The sequence below is a fragment of the Podarcis liolepis genome (genome assembly GCF_965112155.1).
Source record: "Podarcis liolepis genome assembly, chromosome: Z".
NCBI lineage: Eukaryota > Metazoa > Chordata > Lepidosauria > Squamata > Lacertidae > Podarcis > Podarcis liolepis.
This window is the reverse complement of record NC_139570.1, coordinates 19,033,110-19,054,954: the sequence shown is the minus strand read 5'-3', so window position 1 is coordinate 19,054,954 and position 21,845 is coordinate 19,033,110. Positions and strand designations below refer to the sequence as shown.

Genomic DNA, 21,845 nt, shown 5'->3' with positions numbered 1-21,845 from the left:
AAAGAAAAACAATCAAGAACAGTCACCAAAATGGCTTCCTTGAAAACTGAGGCTAGTACCAAGCAAAGCAGGGGACATAACGTTATAAAAGAAAAAAACAGGAACATCACCTTGTTAAACTGGCTTGGGTGAAGGTAGCCTGATTCTGACCAATTAGTCAAGTGAAATCATCTGTCATAGAGGTTGCCAAATAAGTCATGCTTCTCTGGGATAAGTGGCATCATAGAGTGGCACCTCTGGTTACGTACTTAATTCGTTCCGGAGGTCAGTTCTTAACCTGAAACTGTTCTTAACCTGAAGCACCACTTTAGCTAATGGGGTCTCCTGCTGCTGTCGCGCTGCTGCCACGCAATTTCTGTTCTCATCCTGAAGCAAAGTTCTTAATCTGAAGCACTATTTCTGGGTTAGCGGAGTCTGTAACCTGAAGCGTATGCAACCTGAAGCATATGTAACCCGAGGTACCACTGCACGTTGTTTGTTCATCTGCTTCACAAAAGACATCAAAGTGGTAACAAAGTCCACACTGAACCTCTTTGAAAGCCATAAAGGTAAAGGTAAAGGTACCCCTGCCCATACGGGCCAGTATTGACAGACTCTAGGGTTGTGCGCTCATCTCACTCTAGATCCCGGGAGCCAGCGCTGTCCGCAGACACTTCCGGGTCATATAGCCAGCGTGACGAAGCTACTCTGGCGAGCCAGAGCCGCACACGGAAACGCCGTTTACCTTCCCGCTAATAAGCGGTTCCTATTTATCTACTTGCACCCGGGGGTGCTTTCGAACTGCTAGGTGGGCAGGCGCTGGGACCGAGCAGTGGGAGCACACCCCGCCATGGGGATTCGAACCGCCGACCATGCGATCGGCAAGTCCTAGGCGCTGAGGTTTTACCCACAGCGCCACCCGCGTCCCTGCTTGAAAGCCATAGCCAGGTGCAAAAGAGAAGAGTGGGCAATCTTCTCTTAGAACCAAGGAACATGGTGCAAATGCTCAGGCCTGGTATTCGTTGTCAGCACCATAACTGAGCTCACACTTGCACAAAAAACCACTCCTGGTTTCTTCACACACATGTTTTCTACATCTCAGCAGCATAATTAGGGCTGGGGTTGGGGGAGGCCTTACCTTTAAAACAATTGGAACTCTTTTCCCCTAGTGCAGGGGTGGGGAACCTGTGGCATCCCATATGCTACTGGACTACAACTCCCATAATCTCTGTTCATTGACTTTTGCTGGCTGGGGCTGATGGGAGCTGGAGTGCAACAACATCTGGAGGCCCACAGGTTCCCCACTACAGCAGTGGCATGGGCATCCGCATTCTTATGAAGCTTCTGTCACCACCTCAAGAATTTTTTTTTATCCTTCCAGTCTTATGGCATGTCTACCCTGACTTATGGGATTATTATACTGTTGATCCAGTTCAAAAGTTCAGCAGGGTTAAAGCTTCCTAGTCTCTTCAGGTTCCCAGTCCAGCTCTCCCCCTCACCTGCATTCAAAAGCTATTTATGTTTTTAAAAGCCATTACTAATTGCAGTGAATGTCATCCCCTTGTCTTTGACCTTTATCCACACTGTACACCTAAAGCTCATTAAAAGCACATGGCTTCCCACAAAGAATCCTGGGAACCGTAGTTTACTCCTCACAGAGCTACCATTTCTAGCACCCTAAACAAGTTCATCACATCCACACCATAAATTTAAAGTGCATGTATAGCACATAGCTTCCCCCATAGAAAACATCTGTGGTGAGTCTGGAATTAACAGGTTTTTCTGAGTCAGTTTTCTAACAAAGAGAGATGAGAATGGAGGAATTTCCCCCAGAAATGTCTACTAACTTTTTTCATGGTCAAAACAAGTCCTCTTCCTCCAGCCTAGGAAAGGGCTAATGCGAGATGATTCACCAAAATGTTTTATGCAAATCCTCTTTATATATATTTTTATATTAAAATGACTGTTTTAAAAAACAGTTGCTTGTCTCAAAGTATTTTTGGAGTACTATGAAGCATAACAGGCAGGAAAATGATGGCGAGGATCTTGGCTTCTCAAGCAAAGGAGAAACACAGGGCAAGGTCAGTGAGGGGGATCAAAGACCTACTTATCGTTCATTTCAGACACAGTATTGTACTACCTGCCCCAACTTAAGAAAAATCCCCCCTCTTTTAAGGTGCTTTTCAATCTTGCCCACTATGTAAAAAAGGTTCCCTACCCCTGGACAACATAAATAAATATATCTGTCCTAAATCTTCTTCCAGTCAGATTTATTGGATAAACTCAAGTATTTTGAGAGAGGGCAAAGAACTTCTCTCTCTCTGACCACTTTCCCCACACCATGCATAATTTTATAAACCTCGGTGATTCCTCTCCTCTCCTGAGTCGCCTCCCTCACCCCAAATTCAAAAGCCCCAAATGCTGTAGCTTATCCCTCACAGGGAGGATGCTAGTCGTTACATCATGTTGCTCCAACAATCCTGTAATAAATATAGCTGCATCCATTGATGGCTGATACATTTTCAGAGAAAGGAAAAGTCGTTCTTATTTAGAAGTCAGCACATGGCAAAGGAAACTGATATGACTAACACATAAGACAGAGAAGACTTTAGCAATGACTAACTCCCGAGTGGTGGTTGCCCCAGACACTGATTCTTTAAATTTGAAACGAATGAGTCACGGGCAGGCATCAGCACCCATCCTTGTGCACCTGGGAGAGTTGATTGGCACCAACACCTGTCTCGGCGCCTGCGCTATGGGCAACTTCAAGCCTACTATGTTAAATTTCCCAAAATGCCCTGGAGAACCCACCATGGTAGCACTTCAGAGCACTGTGGGAAATTTAAAATGACAGCTACCTGGTGCTGTTCAAAGGGCAGCTACACAGCTCTAATTGAAGGAGCGATTCAACTATTGCTGGGTAAAACCACTTTGGAGTTTCCCTACTGGGCAGGGGGATGGTAACAAACAATGGTGAGATAATGAGGGGTCCTTCTGAGCAGCTGCCTCAGCCCTTGGCCAGTGCCTGACCTGGCTGAGTACTGCCACCGGACCTTTCTGGGAAAACTCACTGCTTCGCACTATGGAAAGGGCTTCTTCCAGCCTGCAACACCTGCATAAGGTGTTGCAGTCTATATAAAAAAAACCTTCATTTGTGAAACTTTAGAGGGTATGCATTTGAGCTGTGTGGGTTTCCTTTGCTAAAAGCAAGAAAACTGAGAAGTCACCTGCCAAACCACACAAAGTTTGGTGGCTGAGGGAGGCAGTGGCTTTTACCACTTTGCTTCCCATAACTCTATCCGTACATGGGTGAAGGGTACTTGGAAAGCATGGGGGAAATTGCTCGAGGCAATGAGCTAATCTTACAGGGCTCCTGAAAATGGGCCCCAATTCTTTTTCTAGGGACTCTCCCATCTGAGTAAGTCAGACGTGAGTCAGAAAGTTCACATCTCACAAGCCACCTACACCTTCCTTCTGGTTATCTAGGGGAAATGGCCTTGGTAGCAATTGTCATTCATCACTCAGGGAATGGAGCCTATGAGGGGGATAACACGTTATTGTCCTGAATGAGGCAGAAAAAAACACCCACCAAAAAGGATGAATAAAACATGGAATTTCCTAACAACCATATCAAAACACGGACTGGGGGGGGACCTCATTCTGTTCAAATTTTTGTCCTTGTTTTGGTTTTGGGTTGGTTTTCATTACAGTGGTACCCCGCAAGACGAACGCCTCGCGAGACGAAAAACTCGTAAAACGAAAGGTTTTTTCGTTTTCGAGTTGCCTCGCAAGACGAATTTCCCTATGGGCTTGCTTCGCAAAACGAAGCTTGCCCCGCAAGCTCCGGGGACAGCGGGTCTTCCCCGCTGTCCCCGGACCTCTTTTGAAGCAAGGGGCGGCGGGGAGAAGCGATCTTCTCCCCGCAGCCGCAGGTCCGGGGACAGCGAGAAGCGCTTCCCGCTGTCCCCGGACCTCTTTTGAAGCAAGGGGCAGCGGGGAGAAGCGATCTTCTCCCCGCAGCCCCAGGTCCGGGGACAGTGGGAAGCGCTTCCCGCTGTCCCCGGACCTCTTTTGAAGCAAGGGGCGGCAGGGAGAAGCGATCTTCTCCCCGCATCCCCAGGTCCGGGGACAGCGGGAAGCGCAGCGCGTCTTCCCCGCTGTCCCCAGACCTCTTTTGAAGCAAGGGGCGGCGGGGAGAAGCTATCTTCTCCCCGCAGCCCCTTGCTTCAAAAGAGGGGACAGAGCGGCGCTTCCCCTCTGTCCCCATTTTAAAAGCAGTCCGGGATAGCAGGGAAGCGCTTCCCGCTATCGCGGACGGCTTTTGAAGGCAGGCGGGGGGGGAGCAAAGACTTTCGCCCCCCGCCCGCCTTCAGAAGAGGTCCTGGACCTCTTCTGAAGGCGGGCAGGGGGCGAAAGTCTTTGTCCCCCCTGCCTGCCTTCCCAGGGGCCTTTACATCACCCCGGACAGCAGAGAAGTCCTCCGCTGTCCCGGGCGATTTTAAAATGCCGCCCGCCAGCATTTTAAGATTGCCCCGGACAGCGGAGAAGTCCTCCGCTGTCTCGGGGTTTTTTAAAATGCTGGGGGTGGGAAGAAAAGCCCTTGCCCCCCCCCCAGCCTTCAGAAGAGGTCGGGGGACAGACTGTCCCCGGACCTGGTCTGAAGGCGGTTTCCATAGGAACGCATTAATTGATTTTCAATGCATTCCTATGGGAAACCATGCATCGCAAGACGAAAAACTCGCAAGAAGAAAAAACTTGCGGAACGAATTAATTTCATCTTGCAACGCACCACTGTATTTGCAGTAACCCATCAAGTTTAAGTGAAGAAGGAAATTGTTTAATGGAAGGGTGTGTGGCTCTAGCAAGGTAGAATAAAATCAAATTGCAGAATATAACCTTCATATTAGACTCTGGAGAAGGAACTTCCTGAGGTTGCGTACACACCATTCGTTTAAAGCACATTTCATGCACATTCACACATAGAATCCTGGGAACTGTAGCTTAACCTTCGCTGAGCTACAATTCTCTATTACCTGAGTCAGGGAGGCTGTGGAGCACCCTTGCCTGGATGTAGTGGAGGGCTGGATGAGGGCTGGATGAGGAGCAATAAGCTGAGTCCCTGTAACTGAGAGCAGCGTTGGCCCAAGGCATTTTGGCACCTGAGGAAAACTCCAAAATGGTGCTTCCCTCCCCGTCAGGGAAGAAGGGCTCAGGGAAGATCTACATCAGGAACAAGGGTGGGGGAGGGGGAGAGAGAAAGATAGACATCAGGATTTGCAGTCCTGGTGGACCCTGCCACCTGAGGCGGTCACCTCACCTTGTTTCATGGGTGGGTTGGCTCTGGCTGGGAGGCTCCCAAATCTGGGAATTAGATGTTCTACCTATTGCGCTGGATTATATGGCATTCGCTTTGAAGTTGCAAGTGCATAATTTGGCGGGGTGCTCATAGATCCAGCCCTGTCACTAGAAGTTCAAGTGGCCTCAAGTGGTAAAGAGCACCTGCTGCCAGCTTTAGGTGGTTCACCACCTACAGGTGTTCCTGAACAGGGAAAGCCTGACTACAGTGTCCCGTATATTGGTAACCTCAAGTTTGGATTTGTGTAACACACTCTGTGTGGGGCTGCCTTTAAAGCTGGCCTAGAAGCTGCATTTAGTGCAAAATACAGCAGTGAATCTGCTCTGTGATACAGCCAGCTGAGAACATACAACACCCCATCTGAAAATATTGCAATGGCCGCATTATGTGTTGAACTGAGCAAGGTGGCAGCATAACTATGGAAATCCTGAGATATGGCTTGTGTTGACTTTTATGAATTTTTGGAGCTGCCTAAAAGAATGTCTTTTTGACCATGTATATGCTCAGCATTAGTGCCTGAGCTGATCTGTGTGTGTTGCTTTCCTAGTTGCTAAGAATTGATACAATTTTATTTTTATCATATGTACTGCATTTGATATTTTTATGGTCCCAGTTCTGGGACTGCGACTGTAGCAAAGACAAGGCTGTAGATTACTTGATTGATTGATTGATTGATTGATTGAATGCATTCTCCCATACTGCCTCAGTGTCCAGGGAGAGCCAATGGTTTGAGCCACCTGAACTGGTGGTGCAGTCATTTTTGCAAACAATTCTATGAACTCCTTTTGATGTAAAAGGTCCTTAAGCAGCATTTTATCCACAGAGCAATGAAGATCCTCAGGAAGCACAAAGAGGCTATGTAAACATTACCGGCTTAAATTACAGCTAGATCATCCTTTTTTCTCAATTCAGATTGAAGCTAGTTTTGGGGGAGAGTGCATCAAAAAGAGGTATTTCATAAGAAATAATGGGATAAAGATAAATATGGGTTGTGGCTAGTGTAAGGTACATGTATGCCGTTTCCCAAATGGGAAAGTTTCTCAAATGGAAATGCACCAGATTCAGAGTAAATGGGAGTGTACACAAAGCCAGTAATTGAACAAAACATGCCTTATTTCCAGAAAATGACAGGCGTAAGAGAAAGGGAGAAAAAGAGAGAAATAAACCCAGGTGGTTTCTCTTTCTTCTACAAATTTCAGTTTCAAATGCTCTGTGAGTAGCTATGGAGTAGGGACTGTCCCTACTGGGGTGAGTAAGACAGTCAGAAATCGCCCAACCAAGAAAGGGGAATTCACTAACTCTTGGCAAAGCTACTAATAGCAGGACCAGCAGCAGCATCCTCATCACAGAGACCAGAAAGCTGCCAAGGTGGGAGGGCCAAGAAGGGGCCCTCAGGCTACAACTACAGCATAGGCTCCTTATCCCTGCATCTACAACTCTTCTCCGTACAACCTGAGGAAGCAACCTGAAGCACTAAGCAAGAAAAGGACACACTCCAAGGATGACTCCATATACATATATATTGTTTTCTCTCTTTTTCCTATTTTGACTTCTTGGAATGGAGTACTGCTGGTAACATGTTTATATTCCTCCCTCCTCTAGCTCACAGCCTGAAAGGCAGACTAAAGGCAAACTGTGTGCATTATTCTTGAGCATCAGTTCATACTGCTGTGGTAGAGTGCTCTAGTCTTGATTTGTAAAGGAAAGTAGTAAAAATGGTCCCATTAACTGTGACTGGGTGCATATTTTAAGAACCAGGCTGCTGGCCTCTTCCTCTCCCCGGCAGAGGAAACTCCATGCAGGCTGGCATATCGTCTGATCATCATCACAGACGTTTATCTGACTTGTGTTTCTTGTTGCAGCAGGAAGGAAGGCACAACCTCAGTCACTCAAGAGGATCTGCAGTGGGGAGCACTCGGGCAAGCAGGTTCACTAATGCTTTTTCTCCGAGCTGGGCTACCAAGCAGGGATGAGGACAGAGGGATTGTGTGCAATCTTCTTTTCAGCTGAAGGGTTCTAACTGTATATTCTGTTGCACTCTGGCAGATTGATATTAATATTTACAGAATGTGACCTTTTCCCTCATTATTTATTTATTTATTTATTTTTGCAATATGTGGCCTCTTTCTCATTATGCTGTGTCTAACAGGAAACTGACCTCCCTTAATCTAGCCTGATCCTTTTTCTTCTCAAGGAGGTTAGGAAAAGCACTCTATATCCGGTGTAAACAGGATGCTCAGTAGTTGGTGTAGGATCTGTCAGATGATACCAACAGCTACATCTGATTACTGGGTTTCCTGTGGCATCAGGTTCTGCAGCTGCTAAGACCTCCTACCAGTGATTATTGGAATTGCAACTAGCCTAAGCGTATACAGCTCTAACATCGGTGCTCTCCCACAAGCTAAGTGCCCAGGACTGTTGGTCAGCCTTGCATAGCTGGATTGGGGGGGGGGGAGTGCTGTTTCTAAGAGCTTGTTGGAGAAACTCTTGGGTGAAACTCAATTAATTGTTCCAATATAAAAGGTATTGTGTCCCTTGAACTAGCTGAGCCCTCTCCAGAAATCAGTGTATTAATTAGATTTGCCCGTCTGCTAGAATTCTGGCTGTTTTTTGTTTTTTGAATAAAGAGCAACATTTAAATCCTGTGTGCAATGCTTAGATCTTTTGTTGAGCACAGGTCAGAAAAACACAAAAAGCATATTATTCTTCAATAAATTGCTTTTTAAGATGACACTGGCCTTCCTTCTTTTTTTCTGGTATTTATTTAAACTACTCATATACTGCTGTTGTGGACAACCTCCTTGCATAAAATTGTAAAAAGGGTAATATTTTCAACACAAATGACACAATTAAAAAAAACCTGTTTGCTTGCCTTGAAGGTTACAGTGTTACATGGCAATTCATTTAGGATTCATTACTTCCATAACACAATCCTATACATGTCTACTCAGAAGAAAGTCACACCGAGTTCAGTGAGGCATATTCCCATAATATGTGTGTATAGAATCGCAACCTTAGGTCTAGGTGGGGTTCACCTTCTTAACAAGAAGCTGGTTCCTTTAGGAAAGTTATAACTCTGCTCATGTTCACAGCCTGTGTTCTTTAAAAAGTTTTTTTTAAAAAAATAATAATAAATAAACTCTGCATTTGTTCAGGTGCATTAAACCCTTAAGGTTTTAAAAAACAAACCTCTCCACATGCTCAGAAGCTATGTGTCACTGAATAGCAGCTGTGTAACTAATTGTGCGCCATTCTAGGATCTTAAAAAGTAAAAGGGTAAAGGGACCCCTGACCGTTAGGTCCAGTCATGGACAACTCTGGTGTTGGGGCGCTCATCTCGCTTTACTGGCCGAGGGAGCTGGCGTACGGCTTCTAGGTCATGTGGCCAGCATGACTTAAGTCGCTCCTGGAGAAACCAGAGCAGTGCATAGAAACTCCATTTACCTTCCCGCCGGAGCGGTACCTATTTATCTACTTGCACTCTTACGTGCTTTCGAACTGCTAGGTTGGCAAGAGCTGGGACTGAGCAACGGGAGTTCACCCCGTCGCGGGGATTCGAACTGCCGACCTTCTGTGGTTTAGACCACAACGCCACCCGCGTAAGCGTTTACAATTGCTTAAAGGTCCACATACATTACCTGTGTTCTTAAACTCTCTCTGCACATGTTTATGGGCACTGTAGCTCTTTTGGGGTGGTAGAACGTCTGTACATGCTCAGAGGTTCTCTCTCGGCCAGAATGCTAAGTGTACTAGCAGCCTGATCCACGGGAGGGCGCATAATAATGACCGCGCTCTAGTAACAGGAGGCCGCACCACTCAGAAACCCGCTAAGCCCTTTGCTCCTCCCCTCAGCATGACGAACTGGAGCCTACACCAATAACGAGGGGGAGGAAAGTCGGAGGGGGCGGTAACTGTCTGAGACGTTCCCGCCTCTAACCTCCGGTGGTTACCTAGGTGATCAAACAATCAGGCTCCGCCTCCTCACGTGTCCCACAGGCGTTTAGTGGTGGTGGCGGTGGAGGAGGAGGAGGAACACATCGCGGCGCGGCTTAACCCCCGCCTCTCCTCTGCGAACGCGCATGCGCGCGGCGGCGAAGGCCGGGGGCGGGGCCTGCTAACCCCTTGGAGGAGGAGATGGAGGAGGAGCTGGGGCTGGAGCTGGGCGTGTCTCCGTCGCCGTCACGCATCGGCAGCGCCCACTCCTGCTCCTCCCTCCTCCGCCTTGAACAGGAGGCCAAGCGCAAGAAGCGGGCGCAGCAGCAGCGCAAGGCCGCCGACATCATGCCGGGTGAGAGGCGCTAAAGTTCGCCGCGCGGGAACCTTTGGAGTGACGTCACTCCGTTTGGCTGGGGGTGGGGGAGAGAGGAGAGAGAACCTGCCCGTTAGTTATCTCCTCCCCGGGGAAACCTCCATCTCTACCGCCCTAGTGAGTTGCTATTATTAACAAGCCACTTGGTGCCCCGCCATTGTTCCAGGGATCTCGGGATAATCACGACCCCGTCCATGTTATCACCATCACCACAACAACCCTGCAGGGTAGGGCAGATGGAATGGCTGGCTCACTGAGTGACCTTGAGTATTAATGGCTGGGCGAGGGGTAGAAGGGGACCTTGGGGCACAGGTTCTCCACGTACCCGTGGGTCGTTTTACTAAACTTTTACCTATGTTAATCTGTTGTGACCCATGGACAGCCTGAAAGGGCAAGGGCTGTGGGATGGAGACTCTGAAGCATTTGAAAGACTCCTCACAAATTCCCCTCATGGAAGTGATTCCTACTACTAATCGGACCCCCCAAGTGACCCCATTTTCCACGGACAGTCCAGGATTTGCAGAAGCCGTCTCAGTTTCTGATTTGATTTCGAAATGTCCCGCTTTTCCTTTAGACATCCCTATTTCATCAGAGGGTATGGTCACTGATCTGACCTCTGAGCCGTCTGAAAGCAGCCCTGTACAGTATAGGGAAGTTTTTTTTAATGTTTGATGCTTTATATTTTTATATATGTTGGAAGCCACCCAGAATGACTGGGGCAACCCAGTCAGATGGGTGGGGTATAAATAGTAAAATAATAATAATGATGATGATGATGATGATGATGATGGAATTAGGACATCCCTATTCTCATTGGAGAAATGTTGGAGGGTATGCTATGTGCTACAGGCAACCAGATTGTAAGCTGTTTATCAGTTACCTGTCAGCTGTGTGTTGCTGAGCCTGGTACCATGCCATGCCTTTCATATCATGTGTGTTGTGGTTCTTAAATATTGAGCCTCCTTAAGATGGGAACATAGGAAATTGCCTGATACTGTCTGTTTGTCCATCCAGCTCAACACCACCCTTACTGATTGTCAGCGGCTGTCCAGGATTTCAGGCAGGGAGAATTTTCCCAGCCGTACCTTGAGATGCCAAGGATTGAACCTGGGACTTTCTGCCTGCATAGTAGATGCTCTGCTACTGAGCTACAGCTCTTCCCTTGAGGATCTTCAAACAGAAATCATTTGACAAGGGTGCAAGCCATTGCACAGTGCTAAAGCATAGACTTTTTCACGCAGAAGGCCCCATGTTTAATCCCCAGCATCTGTAGTGAAAAAGAACTTGGATAATGGCTTTTGGAAAGGCCTTCAGCTGAATGAAGTCTTAGAAAGTTTCTGTTGCTAAGAGTGGAAAATACTAGGCTAGACAGAATAGTGGAGTGGCTCAGGATAAGGCAGCTTCAGGTGGCATCTTTATGGATAAATCATAATGTGAAGCAGAGACATCCCACTGTATCAGTAAAAGATGAACCTGGTGTTTTAAAGATTGAATGTGCTATAATTCCTCTTGTTGACGGTGTGGATAGAGGGCAAATTTCTATGTTATCTCTTATTTTAAAAACCCAGCAATTTAGCCGCCCCGCCCCCCGCAAATACAAAAATATTTCAAGTTTAAGGTTCTACTAGTGTTTTGCTGTGTTATTTAGGGTTGCTGCCTTGCAGGGGTGAGGAACCTGTAGCCTTCCAGATGTTGTAAGACTCCAACTGCTATAAACTCTGCACTATCTGTCCTGGCTGGGGCTGATGGGCGTTGGTGTCCAGCAACATCTGGAGGGCCCTTATTCCCCAGCCCTACTTGTATTGCTTAAATAACAGGTGAAAGCTTCCTTCTGCTCCTCTGTCTACAGTAGGCAACAATTGGGCAGCAGTTGGGCCTTGCTCAAATAGGATAGAAGTTCAGCAATGGGCTTTATCTTCTTCCTTGCTCATGTCTTTTTTCTTGATTTTGCAGTAGGGCGAAGCAGTGATGACGTGCTGGATCTGACCAAGTTCACAAAAAACCAGCCATGGTGGCGCAAGCTCTTTGCACCCAACTCAGGGTCCAGTGCAGAGAAGTACAATGTAGCAACCCAGCTGGCAATCGGAGGCGCCACTGGATGGTGAGGCATTGTTGTACATTGGCTGCATTTGTGGTAGATGGCAGGGGAAGGGGACAGCAAATTCACCCAACTCTTGTAGTAACACAGTCTCTGTGCTACAGATTGCCATTTTTACTTACTGCAGATGGAGCTGCCTTGTCAGTTATTCTGTATAGTTGATGTAACTTTTCTGAATTATCCCCGTTTTTTATTTGCAGGTGCACTGGCTTCATCTTCCAGAAGGTTGGGAAACTGGCGGCGACTGCTGTGGGAGGTGGCTTCTTCCTGCTTCAGGTTGGTGGTTGCCTACCTTGGATTTGGGAGTAGTTGACTAGTAGAGTGGGGTATCTTGGCTGCCTTAACTGCAGAAAACTGCATGCAACTGTGACTCATCTTTTTCACATGAGTGGTTTAATGGGATGTCTAGGCAGCATCTACAACCCAGCCCTAGTTGGGGCCTCTTGTTCACTGGCTTGCCTGTGCAGGAGATTCAAGTTGGAACACTTTGGTAGTTCCTTTTATAGCTGTGCCAAATGGCCTCTTGATATTTTCCACCCTGTTTGTGGGCAGATAAATTTTGAGTGATGGTGGTTGATTTCACCATATTCTCCAGGATAGAGCCCACCATTAGCGGTGGCTTTCTTTTCTGCTAATGTATTTTTCTCAGCTGACAATCCCTGAAAGTGGCAGCAACAACTATTTGTGTTGGGCAGCTTAAGCACCATTTTGCATACTTAGCAGGATTCCAAATTTGTTCTGATGGTGGTGAACAGTATCCACTACAAAAAAAATGGAGAAATTTCTGCACTGTGACGAGTCTTTGCTTGTGGGGGGAGAGGGGAAAAAATGGATAAACATCATTTGCAGCATTTTGGCTCAGCTGTAGTTTCTTCATCATTCCCTGGCAGAGCTTTAAAATATTCCCGGCAGTGGCAGCATCTAGTTCGCAGTTGCTGCAGCTGCATATTGCTGAATCTGGTGCTATGCCATGCCTTGCAAATAATGTGTGTTGCTGTTCTTATAGAGATTCTGGGCATTTCAGCAGCCTACGGACAGGTTGTTGCACTTAATGGAGTGCCAGCACAGTATAGTAGCTAGGGTGTTGAACTGGGACCTGGTAGGCTAGGGTTCAAATCCCAGCTCAGCCATGAACCCATCTTGCTCTCAGATGAGCCCATCTTGCAGGATTGTTGTGAGAATAAACAGGGAGGTGGGAGAACCATGTATGCTGCCCTGAAGTCTTTGGACTGATTGAAATATCTGGCTGAAATGCTACAAGTGAAGTTTTCTGTCTAGAGACATAGTGGCTTGTATACAATGTTAGTCCTACTCAGAGTAGACTCATTAAAATTAATGGGCATAGCTAACTTGAGCCCATTCATTTCAAATGAGTCTACTCTGGCTAAAACCTAGATTCAACCCAGTGTGTGTGTTGTGGGGTAATGCATCATATCTTGATATCTGCCTATCATAGATCTGTTAAAGCAGGTGTGAGGAAATTTCGGCCCTGCAGATATTACTGAACTCCAATTCCTACCACTGGCCATGCTAGCTAGGTCTGATGGGAGTTGTAGTTCAGCAGCATCTGGAAGGTCAACGGTTCCCCACTCCTGTGCTAAAGATATAGGGCCTCTGTAAATACTAATATAAAAAGAGAAGATGATAGCAAGCCTTTTTGTCTTCCAGCTGGATTATCAAAGGATCTCTGATTTTTCTTTTCTTTTCTAAAACATTGGTTTGTGCAATATAGAGTTTGGGTTGCCACTGGAGAAGATTCTGATAGCATCAACAGCAACACATGATCACTTGCAGCAAAGCCAATCCACTGCTAATTTTAAACATCAGCATCAGTGGAACAGCTCCTCTATTTTAAGCTTGGTGCTCACACAAAAAATGATCTTCGTTTGAACCATACTTGCTTCTGTGCCTTCTATTCCAGCTTCCATGCAGGTCTTCCATGTGATAGAAGAGCAACTGCTAGAGTGTATTGGGGAATGCACTGGCTCAGTGGGCTCTTCAGTCATCCATGGACTCCCCCAAAATTGCTCAGTCTTACTGAGTACTGGCATTGGTTATATTTGTTTGATTCATCCAGGCTTTTCTTAAAACATCCATTCCAGGGTTTGTGTGGACAACAGAGTCCTGATTCTTTATGTTAGATTACCAGTCTTCCTGCTGGACAGCCAATTGTATTCTGTACACATTAAGCAGTAATTCTTAACTTTTTCAGACCTGGGATGCATCTGTAACTTGTTCATGCATTTCTTGACTGACTGGGTTTAAAAAACAAAAACAAAACACCATATACTTATATAGTGGTAAGTGCTGCTGTTGTGATCTACCTTAGATCAAGCTGTGATCCAGTAGTGACTCCCAATTCACCGGTTGAAGGCCAGTGCATTAAAGCAGGTGTGTCAAACTTTTGGCCTTCAATATGCTGCTCAACTACAGATTGTATCATAACGGGCCATTGACTGTGCTTCCTGAGGTTAATGGGAGTTGTAGTTCAGCAACATCTAGAGGGTCAATGGTTCCACACACCTGCACTAAAGAAGGCTAGGTTCCTGCTGTCCTTGGCTCCAAATGCTGTTTTGTTCACTGCTTTTCTCAATAGCTGCAACTCATTGGAAGGGCAGTTCTCCTGGGGCTACTGCTTTGAGCTGCTATGTAGCAATGTGGATGGGGTACAAGAAATGGGTAATGCTGTCCATAAATACTTGTCCAGCTAGACGTGTAGTGTTTTGCTTCAGGAAACATTTTCTCTACTCCAGCTTGCAAACCACACAGGCTACATCAAAGTGGACTGGCAGATGGTTGAGCGGGATGTGAGCAAAGCCAAAGAACAGCTGAAGTTTCGTGGGAGCACCACCAATCAGCTGACACCAGAAGTGAAGAGCAAAATGGATGAGGTGAGACTGGTGGGCAAGTTGGAGAGATACAGGAGGCTAGCAGCAAAGCCTTGAGTAGGAAAAAGTGTTTGATGTGATAACTGTGCAGTAAAGAGGAGATGGGCAAAAATTATTAAATATGTTATGGGGGATCTGCAGGTGTTATTAGACACCCAACTCACATCACTCCTGTCCTGGACTACTGGCCCAAAGGAGGGCTCCTGGGACTGGTTGGGTGCAGGTGTATCATCATCATCATTTTATTTGTATGCTGCCTTTCCACAGTTGAAACTATGCTCAAGGCGGCTTACAACATGACAAGATTGACATAATTACAAACATAACAGAAGTCATAAACAATCAATAAAAAACATCAAAAAGTACACAACCAAGTGGAAACAATTTCCACGTAAATCATGGGATCTAAAACTAAAGATACAGCAATAATATCAATAACAGCAACAAGCTCTCTCAACCTCCTGTGAACAATACTCTAGCCCAAGAATCTGTTGGTTGCCTAAAATGCCAGAGTTGTAAGTTCTGGTGCTTTACTGAAGAAGGGGTAGACTTACAGCAAATCAGCCTGACAATTCTCCTAGCCTTTGCAGATGTGGGACAAGATATAAGAGATGACTTATCCACACCCAAGCAAATGTTTATACATTCTTTATACAGCAAAACAGCACACATCATTTCACCTGGCTAGATGAGGACATAGGTGGCAAATGCCTTACAGATAGTTCTCCTTTCTGGGCTCAGAGCCCAGCCCTCCAAGACCACAGATAAGGATCACATCAAAGCAAGCCAATTAACATATATCAAAACAAGTTAATATAAACATATATATGAGCTCATTGTTACAGCAGCTACCAATTAATTATGGGATTATCTTGACTACCAGTATGGCGTTAGCAAAGCTTCTGAAACAGTTAGCCTTTGGTTCAATACAACTCTAAGCCAGGATAGAGGTCCACAGGTTCCCCATCCTTGCATTAAATGGAGAGGGAGGTGTGACAGCAGACAGTTTTTGCTTACCGAGTATGGCTGTAACAAAATCAAGATGGTACACTGAAGGGAGACCCAGTCTGTCAGCAGCAGATTTCAGATTTCAAGTACAGTTGATAGCTTCTAGGCAGAATCCAGAGAGAGTTCGCACTTCTGAAGACTCAGGTCTGAGTAGGCCTGCACAACCAGTGGCCCACAGGGTCGGGGCTCTTATGCTTGCTGTCGCCTTATAATTGCAAATGTGGGGGTGTCATTTTGTCAGGCACTTGAGCAGCCACAATGCATGTCCAGGAGGCAACATGTAGCTTCTGAAAATCAAATAGGGACCAATATAAGATTTGCCTTTTCTCTTTTTCAGGTGATCTCCTTTCTGAAGAAGAATGTTCTCCTGACTGGAGGGTTTGTTGGAGGGTTTCTGCTTGGCATGGCTTCTTAGGAGCCTCCTCTGATCTGGCTCCTGTGCTGCTGTTGCTGCCACCGCCATCTCCTACTCAGTAATTTTCGTTCGTTTTCTCCATTGCTGAACTTGTCCGCTGGAACATTCTGACATCTCTCTGTATGCACCTTATGACCTCCAGAAACACTGCCACAAGCTCCTTTTGCTCCTCTCCTTTTTTCATTTGATTGATTGGTCAGTGGTTGAGAGGTAGCATTAGGCTGAAGGCTGTTTGCTGTGAGGCTGATTCCTACCCCTGCCTGATAGGTTTTGTATAATCACCCCCAAATTCTTTTCCAGTGGGAAAACGTGCACAAAATGTTATGATAGTACCCTGCAGGGGAGCACCCAACTCCCTTGTAGGCACCTTCTCATTGTGTTGTACCCCCTGGGTGGCAAAGAGTACAGCCTGTGCTTTGGAGAGCACAGAAGCTCAGCAGCCTAAGGAAAGGGTGTGCCAGGCCATGTCCCAAAATAACTTGCATCTAGTTTTGGCTTATTCTTCCCTGGACAGGCTCTGAATACTGCTTCTTAGAAATGCCCGCAGAAGAGAGAAACAGGTCTTCCTGACACCTCCCAAACTTTTATTTTTACCTCTTGCTGAAACCACAGAGCTGGAATGATCTGTGGAAACTCTGACTGCTGCATGGGATTTCTGCCATCCTCTCCTGCTGAAGGAGGCCTGAAAAGCTTGTAGTGGGTGGGGTGAACCCTCTTCCCAGAATATGTATTTTGAACACTCACCTGATTATGGTTCAACTAAACTTTGCTCTTGGTGGTAGAACGGCTAAAATAATGACTGGAGTTGGAAAACTTTCTACATGACTCACGCCATTGGTAGCAAAAGTTACTGGATTATAGGGATGGAATGCTGTGTTTTGCTGCTGGAGCCTCCTGCTCTGTCTTTTATGGACCTCCAGCTCCCTGAAATGTATGTAGGAAGAGCTGGGCATGGTCTGCTGTTGCTGTAAACCAGCCTTCTCCAACCTGGTGCCCTCCAGATATTTTGGTCTTAGCAGCCCCAGCCAGCATAGCCAAGGGGAGTTGTAGTCCAAAATATCTGCATGGCACCACTCTGGGGAAAGTTTTTCTAGATCATGAGTGCTGCATGAGAGATGTGACTCTTGCCCCCCAAACTGAAGATGGAGAAGTAATGGTTGGATTATATTGACAGAAGTTGGTTTATCTCTGCATTAGTTGCATTCTCGACAGAAGCCTGCACTTTTCATATCTGCTCCAGGAGCACTTACAGCTGATTTTCTAATACGTGGTTTTTTCTCCTCCTGCAGTCCCTACCTGTCTGTTACAATATACATGTAAAAATTAAAATGATATCCTGAGCTACGTTTATAAATGAACAGATTTATTATAGCAGAAGCTTTAATGGTTCGGAGCAGGGATAGGAACCTATGGCTCTCCAGATGGAGCTGCACTGCAACTCTCATCATGCCATCAACTATGCTGGGTGACTGATAGAAGTTGGAGTCTGCCAACTTCTGAAGGGCTTCCCCAGCCCTGGCTTTTAAAAATACTACTCTTGTTAGTTCATTCTTGCAAAAGGCTGCCCTGCAAATTTTTTATTTATTTATTTATTAAATGTACCGTATTTTTCGCTCTATAACACGCACCCGACCATAACACACACGTAGTTTTTAGAGGAGGAAAATCCGTAGGCATGCCACCTGTAGGCATTCCCTCCATAACACGCACAGAGATTTCCCCTTACTTTCTAGGAGGAAAAAAGTGAGTGTTATGGTGCAAAAAATACGGTATATACCATCCTTCATCCAGAGATTACAGGGTGGTTTGCGGCATAAAAATAAAAAATGGAAACATAATATCTATAACATATTAACAAAAAAACCAATAATCCCTTGTCCCCCAAACACATTTAAAAGGCCATAAATTTGTTTAATCAGCCAAAGGTGCTTTCACCCAGCACCTAAAGATATGTAACAAAGATGCCAGGGAAGCCTCCCTGGGAGAGCATTCCACAGATGGGGAGCCAGTGCAGAAATGGCCCCTTCTCACGTTGCCACCCTCCAGACCTCTTGAGAAGGGGCCACATGAAGAAGGGCCTCAGATGACGCTTTCAGAGTCTGGGTCAGTTCATACGGGTAGAGGTGATCCTTGAGGTACTGCGGTCCTGAGCCGTTTAAGGCTTTGTAGGTCAAACCCAGGACTTTGAATTGGGCCTGGAAACTAATTGGTAGCCTGTGCAGTCAGGCCAGGATTAGTGTTATATCCTTGAACCGTCTTGCTCAGGTGAGCAACCTGGCTACTGAATTTGGCAGCAGCTGAAGTTTCCAAATTGTCTTCAGAGGCAGCTCCGTGCATAATGTGTTACAGTAATCTAACCTAGGGGTTACCAGAGCATAGACAACAGAAACTAGGTTATCCCTGTCCAGATAGGGTCACAGATGGGCCACCAGCCGAAGCTGATAGAAGGCACTCTATGCCACCAAGGCCACTTGAGCCTCAAGCAGCAGCAGTGGGTCCAGGAGTACCCTCCACAGCTACGTTCCTGCTCCTTCAGAGGGCAGGAAACCTCCCATCCTGGTCTAGTGAACCACCCACTAACAGTGCCTCAGTCTTATCTGGATTTAGCTTCATTTTGTTGGCTCTCATCCAGTCCATTACCAAGGCAAGACAATGATCCAGCATATCCACTGCCACATTTGCAGATGTAAAGGAGAAGCAGAGTTTTGTGTGAGTAGCATATTGCTGACAGTGTACTCCAAAACTCCATATGACCCCACTCAGCAGTTTCATGTAGATGTTAAACAACATGGAGGATGAAATCAAACTCTGTGGAACACATATTGAAGGTTCCATGGGGCTGAACAGCACACCCCAAGCATCACAGTCTGAAAACGTCCATCCAAGTAGGACCAGAACCACTTCAAAGCAGTGCTGCCCATCCTTAACTCAGACAGCCACTCCAGAAGGATACCATGCCTGATGCTATAAAAAGCCACTGAGAAGTCAAGGAAAATTCACAAAGACATATTTCCCCTGTCTCTCTCCTAACAAAAGTCATCATACGGGGCGAGTAAAGCGGTTTCTGTGCTAAAGGTGGGCCTAAACACTGACTGAAATGGATCTAGAAAATCAGTTTCCTCCAAGAAAATGGATCTGGTCTGTGACCACCCACTCAATAACTCTGTCTAAGAAGGGGGACAAGGATATTGACAAGCTGGAACATGTAGAGCAGGGCAGCCAAGATGATCAAGGGTCTTGAAACCAAGCCTTATCAGGAACAGTTGAGAGTTGGGTATACAGTATTTTGCCTGGAAAAGAGACCGAGAGAAGATTTGATAGCTGTCTTCAAATACCTAAAGGGCTTGTTTTCTTCTGCTCTGGAGGCTAGGTCTGAAACAATGGTTTCAAGATACGAGAAAGTAGATGATGACTAAATATCTGGAGCTTTCTTATGGCAAGAGGTGTTCAACAATGAAATGGACTCCCTCAGAAGGTGGGGGGCTCTCTTTCATTTGAGGTCTTTAAGCAGAGTTTTGATGGCCATCAGTCATAGATGCTTTAGTTGATATTGCACTGCAGGGGGTTAGACTAGATGAGCCTTGGGGCCCCGTACAACTCTGTGATTCTATGACCCCAGCTCCCATCAATTCCATCCGTCAGTGAATGGTGACGAATGATGGGAGCTAGATTTCAACAACATCTGGAGTGCCACAGATCTGAGGAATAAACAGTATATTTGGGTGCTGCTTTTTCCCCAATCTCATTTATTTTTTGACTTTATCAGGATTTCATTGCCTCTCAAGCGATGATTGAAAGAGCCAATCTGTTAAGTGGCCACCAGAGGGTGCTAAAAGAATTGAGCTGGCCTCCAATTTGGAAACAAGGGCATAAATTAAGGAAGAGCTATGTTGATGAGAGAGAGAGAGACCATCAATGAAGGTGGGGTGGTTTTTGTTTTTTTGTTAAAAAACAAACCCAAAGCAGCCACGCACAAAAACTCCAGTAGCTGCCCACACTTGAGTCTAGAAAACCGCTCAAAGTTTTAAAATGTTTTTATATGATATTTAAATGTTTGAGGTGAGAGTTTAAAATAAACTGGTTTTGCTGTATTTTGTTATTTGATGTTTGTTTTTTCCTAGTACCTACTGTACTGAAGTGAATGGTGAAGGGAGATATGACTTTAAGGCAGGGGTCAATAATTGTTTGGGCCAAATGGCTGTGTTCCCTCATGCAGTTCGGGGATTGCATGCTGGAGTTACCTGCAAAAAAACAACACACACACACACGGTTATGCTTGGAGGACAGCTACATGCCTATGGGATATCCTTATTCTGCACACTGTGTCTACAACTTAACTGAGCTATCCACAATGATGCCAGGGTCCTGTTCTTGGTCAGTTACTGCCAGTTCAGATTCTGTTAGCCTATATGTGAAATTAGGATCCCTCCACCCTATGCATCACTTAACACCTGCTTGCATTGAATTACAGTGGTGCCTCGCAAGACGAAATTAATTCGTTCTGCGAGTTTTTCCGTCTTGCAAATTTTTCGTCTTGCGAAGCACAGTTTCCCATAGGAATGCGGTTTTAAGAAAAAGGAAACAAACTTGCAAGACGTTTTCGTCTTGCGAAGCAAGCCCATAGGGAAATTCGTCTTGCGAAGCAACTCAAAAAATGAAAAACTCTTTCATCTTGCGAGGTACCACTGTACATGTCATTTTGATGCCCATTGGCCCAGTTTTTAAGGCTAGTTTGGTGTTCTTTGCAGTCCTTTTGCTTTAATGACAATTTGATGTCTTCAACAAAACTGGCTGCCCCACTATATAGTTTTTGAACAAGTTTAAAAGCAGATCCCAGTACAGATCCTCAGGGGGACTCCACTTTCTACATCCCTCCAGTGAGAGAACTGCCCATTTGTTCTTACATCCTGTTCTATTACCAGGTTCTGATCCAGAAGAGATCATTTCCTCTTATCCCCAGTTGTGACACCCGCACCCACCAATTTGGCTTCAGAACAAGTTAAGGTGACCGGAAAACCTAGTGACTTTGTACAAGTGGTTTGCAGACTCTGCCGCCTCCTACTTTTAACTAAAGCAATAACATCCTTACACAAATCCTTTCTGGGAGTGAGTCATTTGAATTCAGTGAGGCTTGCTTCTGAACAGACAGGCTTAGAATTGTGCTGTATGTTTCTGGGTTAACATTAACCATCTCCCTGAACTGAACAGTACCTGTGAAAAACTACTTTATCTCAAGTCAGAATTATGGTCTATCGTGCACAGAATGTCTTTCCAAGGGTTCAGGCAGCTGTCTGTCATTTGCTTCCTTTAATGAAATGCCATGGATTTAATCTGGGACCTTGTTCATGCAAAGCAGATCTCACCAGTGAACTATAGCCCCTCCACAAGCAATCTTCAGTATTTACACTCTATACCTTCTTTGTGAAATAAACATGTAATCACTACTGTAGTGGCTGCATGCGTGGTACAGGTGAAATCTGAACCAAGGCATTTCCTTATTCAGAGATTGGGCTGTTGACTACTGTGGCAACAATAATCCTCTGATCCTTGCTCACTACAGAATTTCTCACTACAGACTGAGTTAGTTAAAATGTAAGTTTGACATCATACCTACTCGTTTTGTAGTGAGCAAGGATCATGAAGGGCTATTGTTACCACAGTTACCTTGCAGCATCTGCCTACTACTCACCAGTTAGGTGTATTTAGCAGGGGCTCCCAAACTGGTCTACAAGCCTCATTCAGGCGGTCTGAGGTGTGTTTATTGATTTGTACTGAAGATGGGAAACAGCATA

The 21,845-nt window shown here is 45.8% G+C and overlaps 2 protein-coding genes across 3 annotated transcripts in view; one reads left to right on the top strand and one right to left on the bottom strand.

Moving 5' to 3' along the window:
- Positions 1 to 9,224, bottom strand: part of F8 (coagulation factor VIII) — an 82,077-nt gene extending 72,853 nt beyond the window's left edge. The window contains exons 1-2 of one of the 2 annotated variants that reach the window (XM_083484588.1): positions 8,974 to 9,224; positions 5,013 to 5,199 (exon numbers count right to left, since the gene is read on the bottom strand). The gene's annotated coding sequence lies outside the window, so the exon portion shown is untranslated. Of the gene's footprint in view, positions 1 to 5,012; positions 5,200 to 8,524; positions 8,783 to 8,973 lie in introns of those variants that run through there. The other variant, XM_083484589.1, reaches the window with a different exon arrangement.
- Positions 9,225 to 9,342: 118 nt separating this feature from the next.
- On the top strand, positions 9,343 to 17,393 carry FUNDC2 (FUN14 domain containing 2). Its single transcript, XM_083484834.1, has 5 exons — positions 9,343 to 9,623; positions 11,598 to 11,745; positions 11,943 to 12,018; positions 14,496 to 14,633; positions 15,976 to 17,393. The coding sequence occupies exons 1-5, from the start codon at positions 9,470 to 9,472 to the stop codon at positions 16,051 to 16,053; spliced, it is 594 nt and encodes a 197-aa protein (XP_083340960.1). The 5' UTR covers positions 9,343 to 9,469; the 3' UTR covers positions 16,054 to 17,393.
- The last annotated feature ends 4,452 nt before the right edge of the window (positions 17,394 to 21,845 follow it).

What these genes read in the sequence shown, in the direction of transcription:
- FUNDC2 (XM_083484834.1), top strand. Translation starts at nt 9,470, where the DNA reads ATGGAGGAGGAGCTGGGGCTGGAGCTGGGCGTGTCTCCGTCGCCGTCA. An exon ending in GGCCGCCGACATCATGCCGG is followed by an intron (nt 9,624 to 11,597) that starts GTGAGAGGCGCT and finishes TTGATTTTGCAG; the next exon opens with TAGGGCGAAGCAGTGATGAC. An exon ending in ATCGGAGGCGCCACTGGATG is followed by an intron (nt 11,746 to 11,942) that starts GTGAGGCATTGT and finishes TTTTATTTGCAG; the next exon opens with GTGCACTGGCTTCATCTTCC.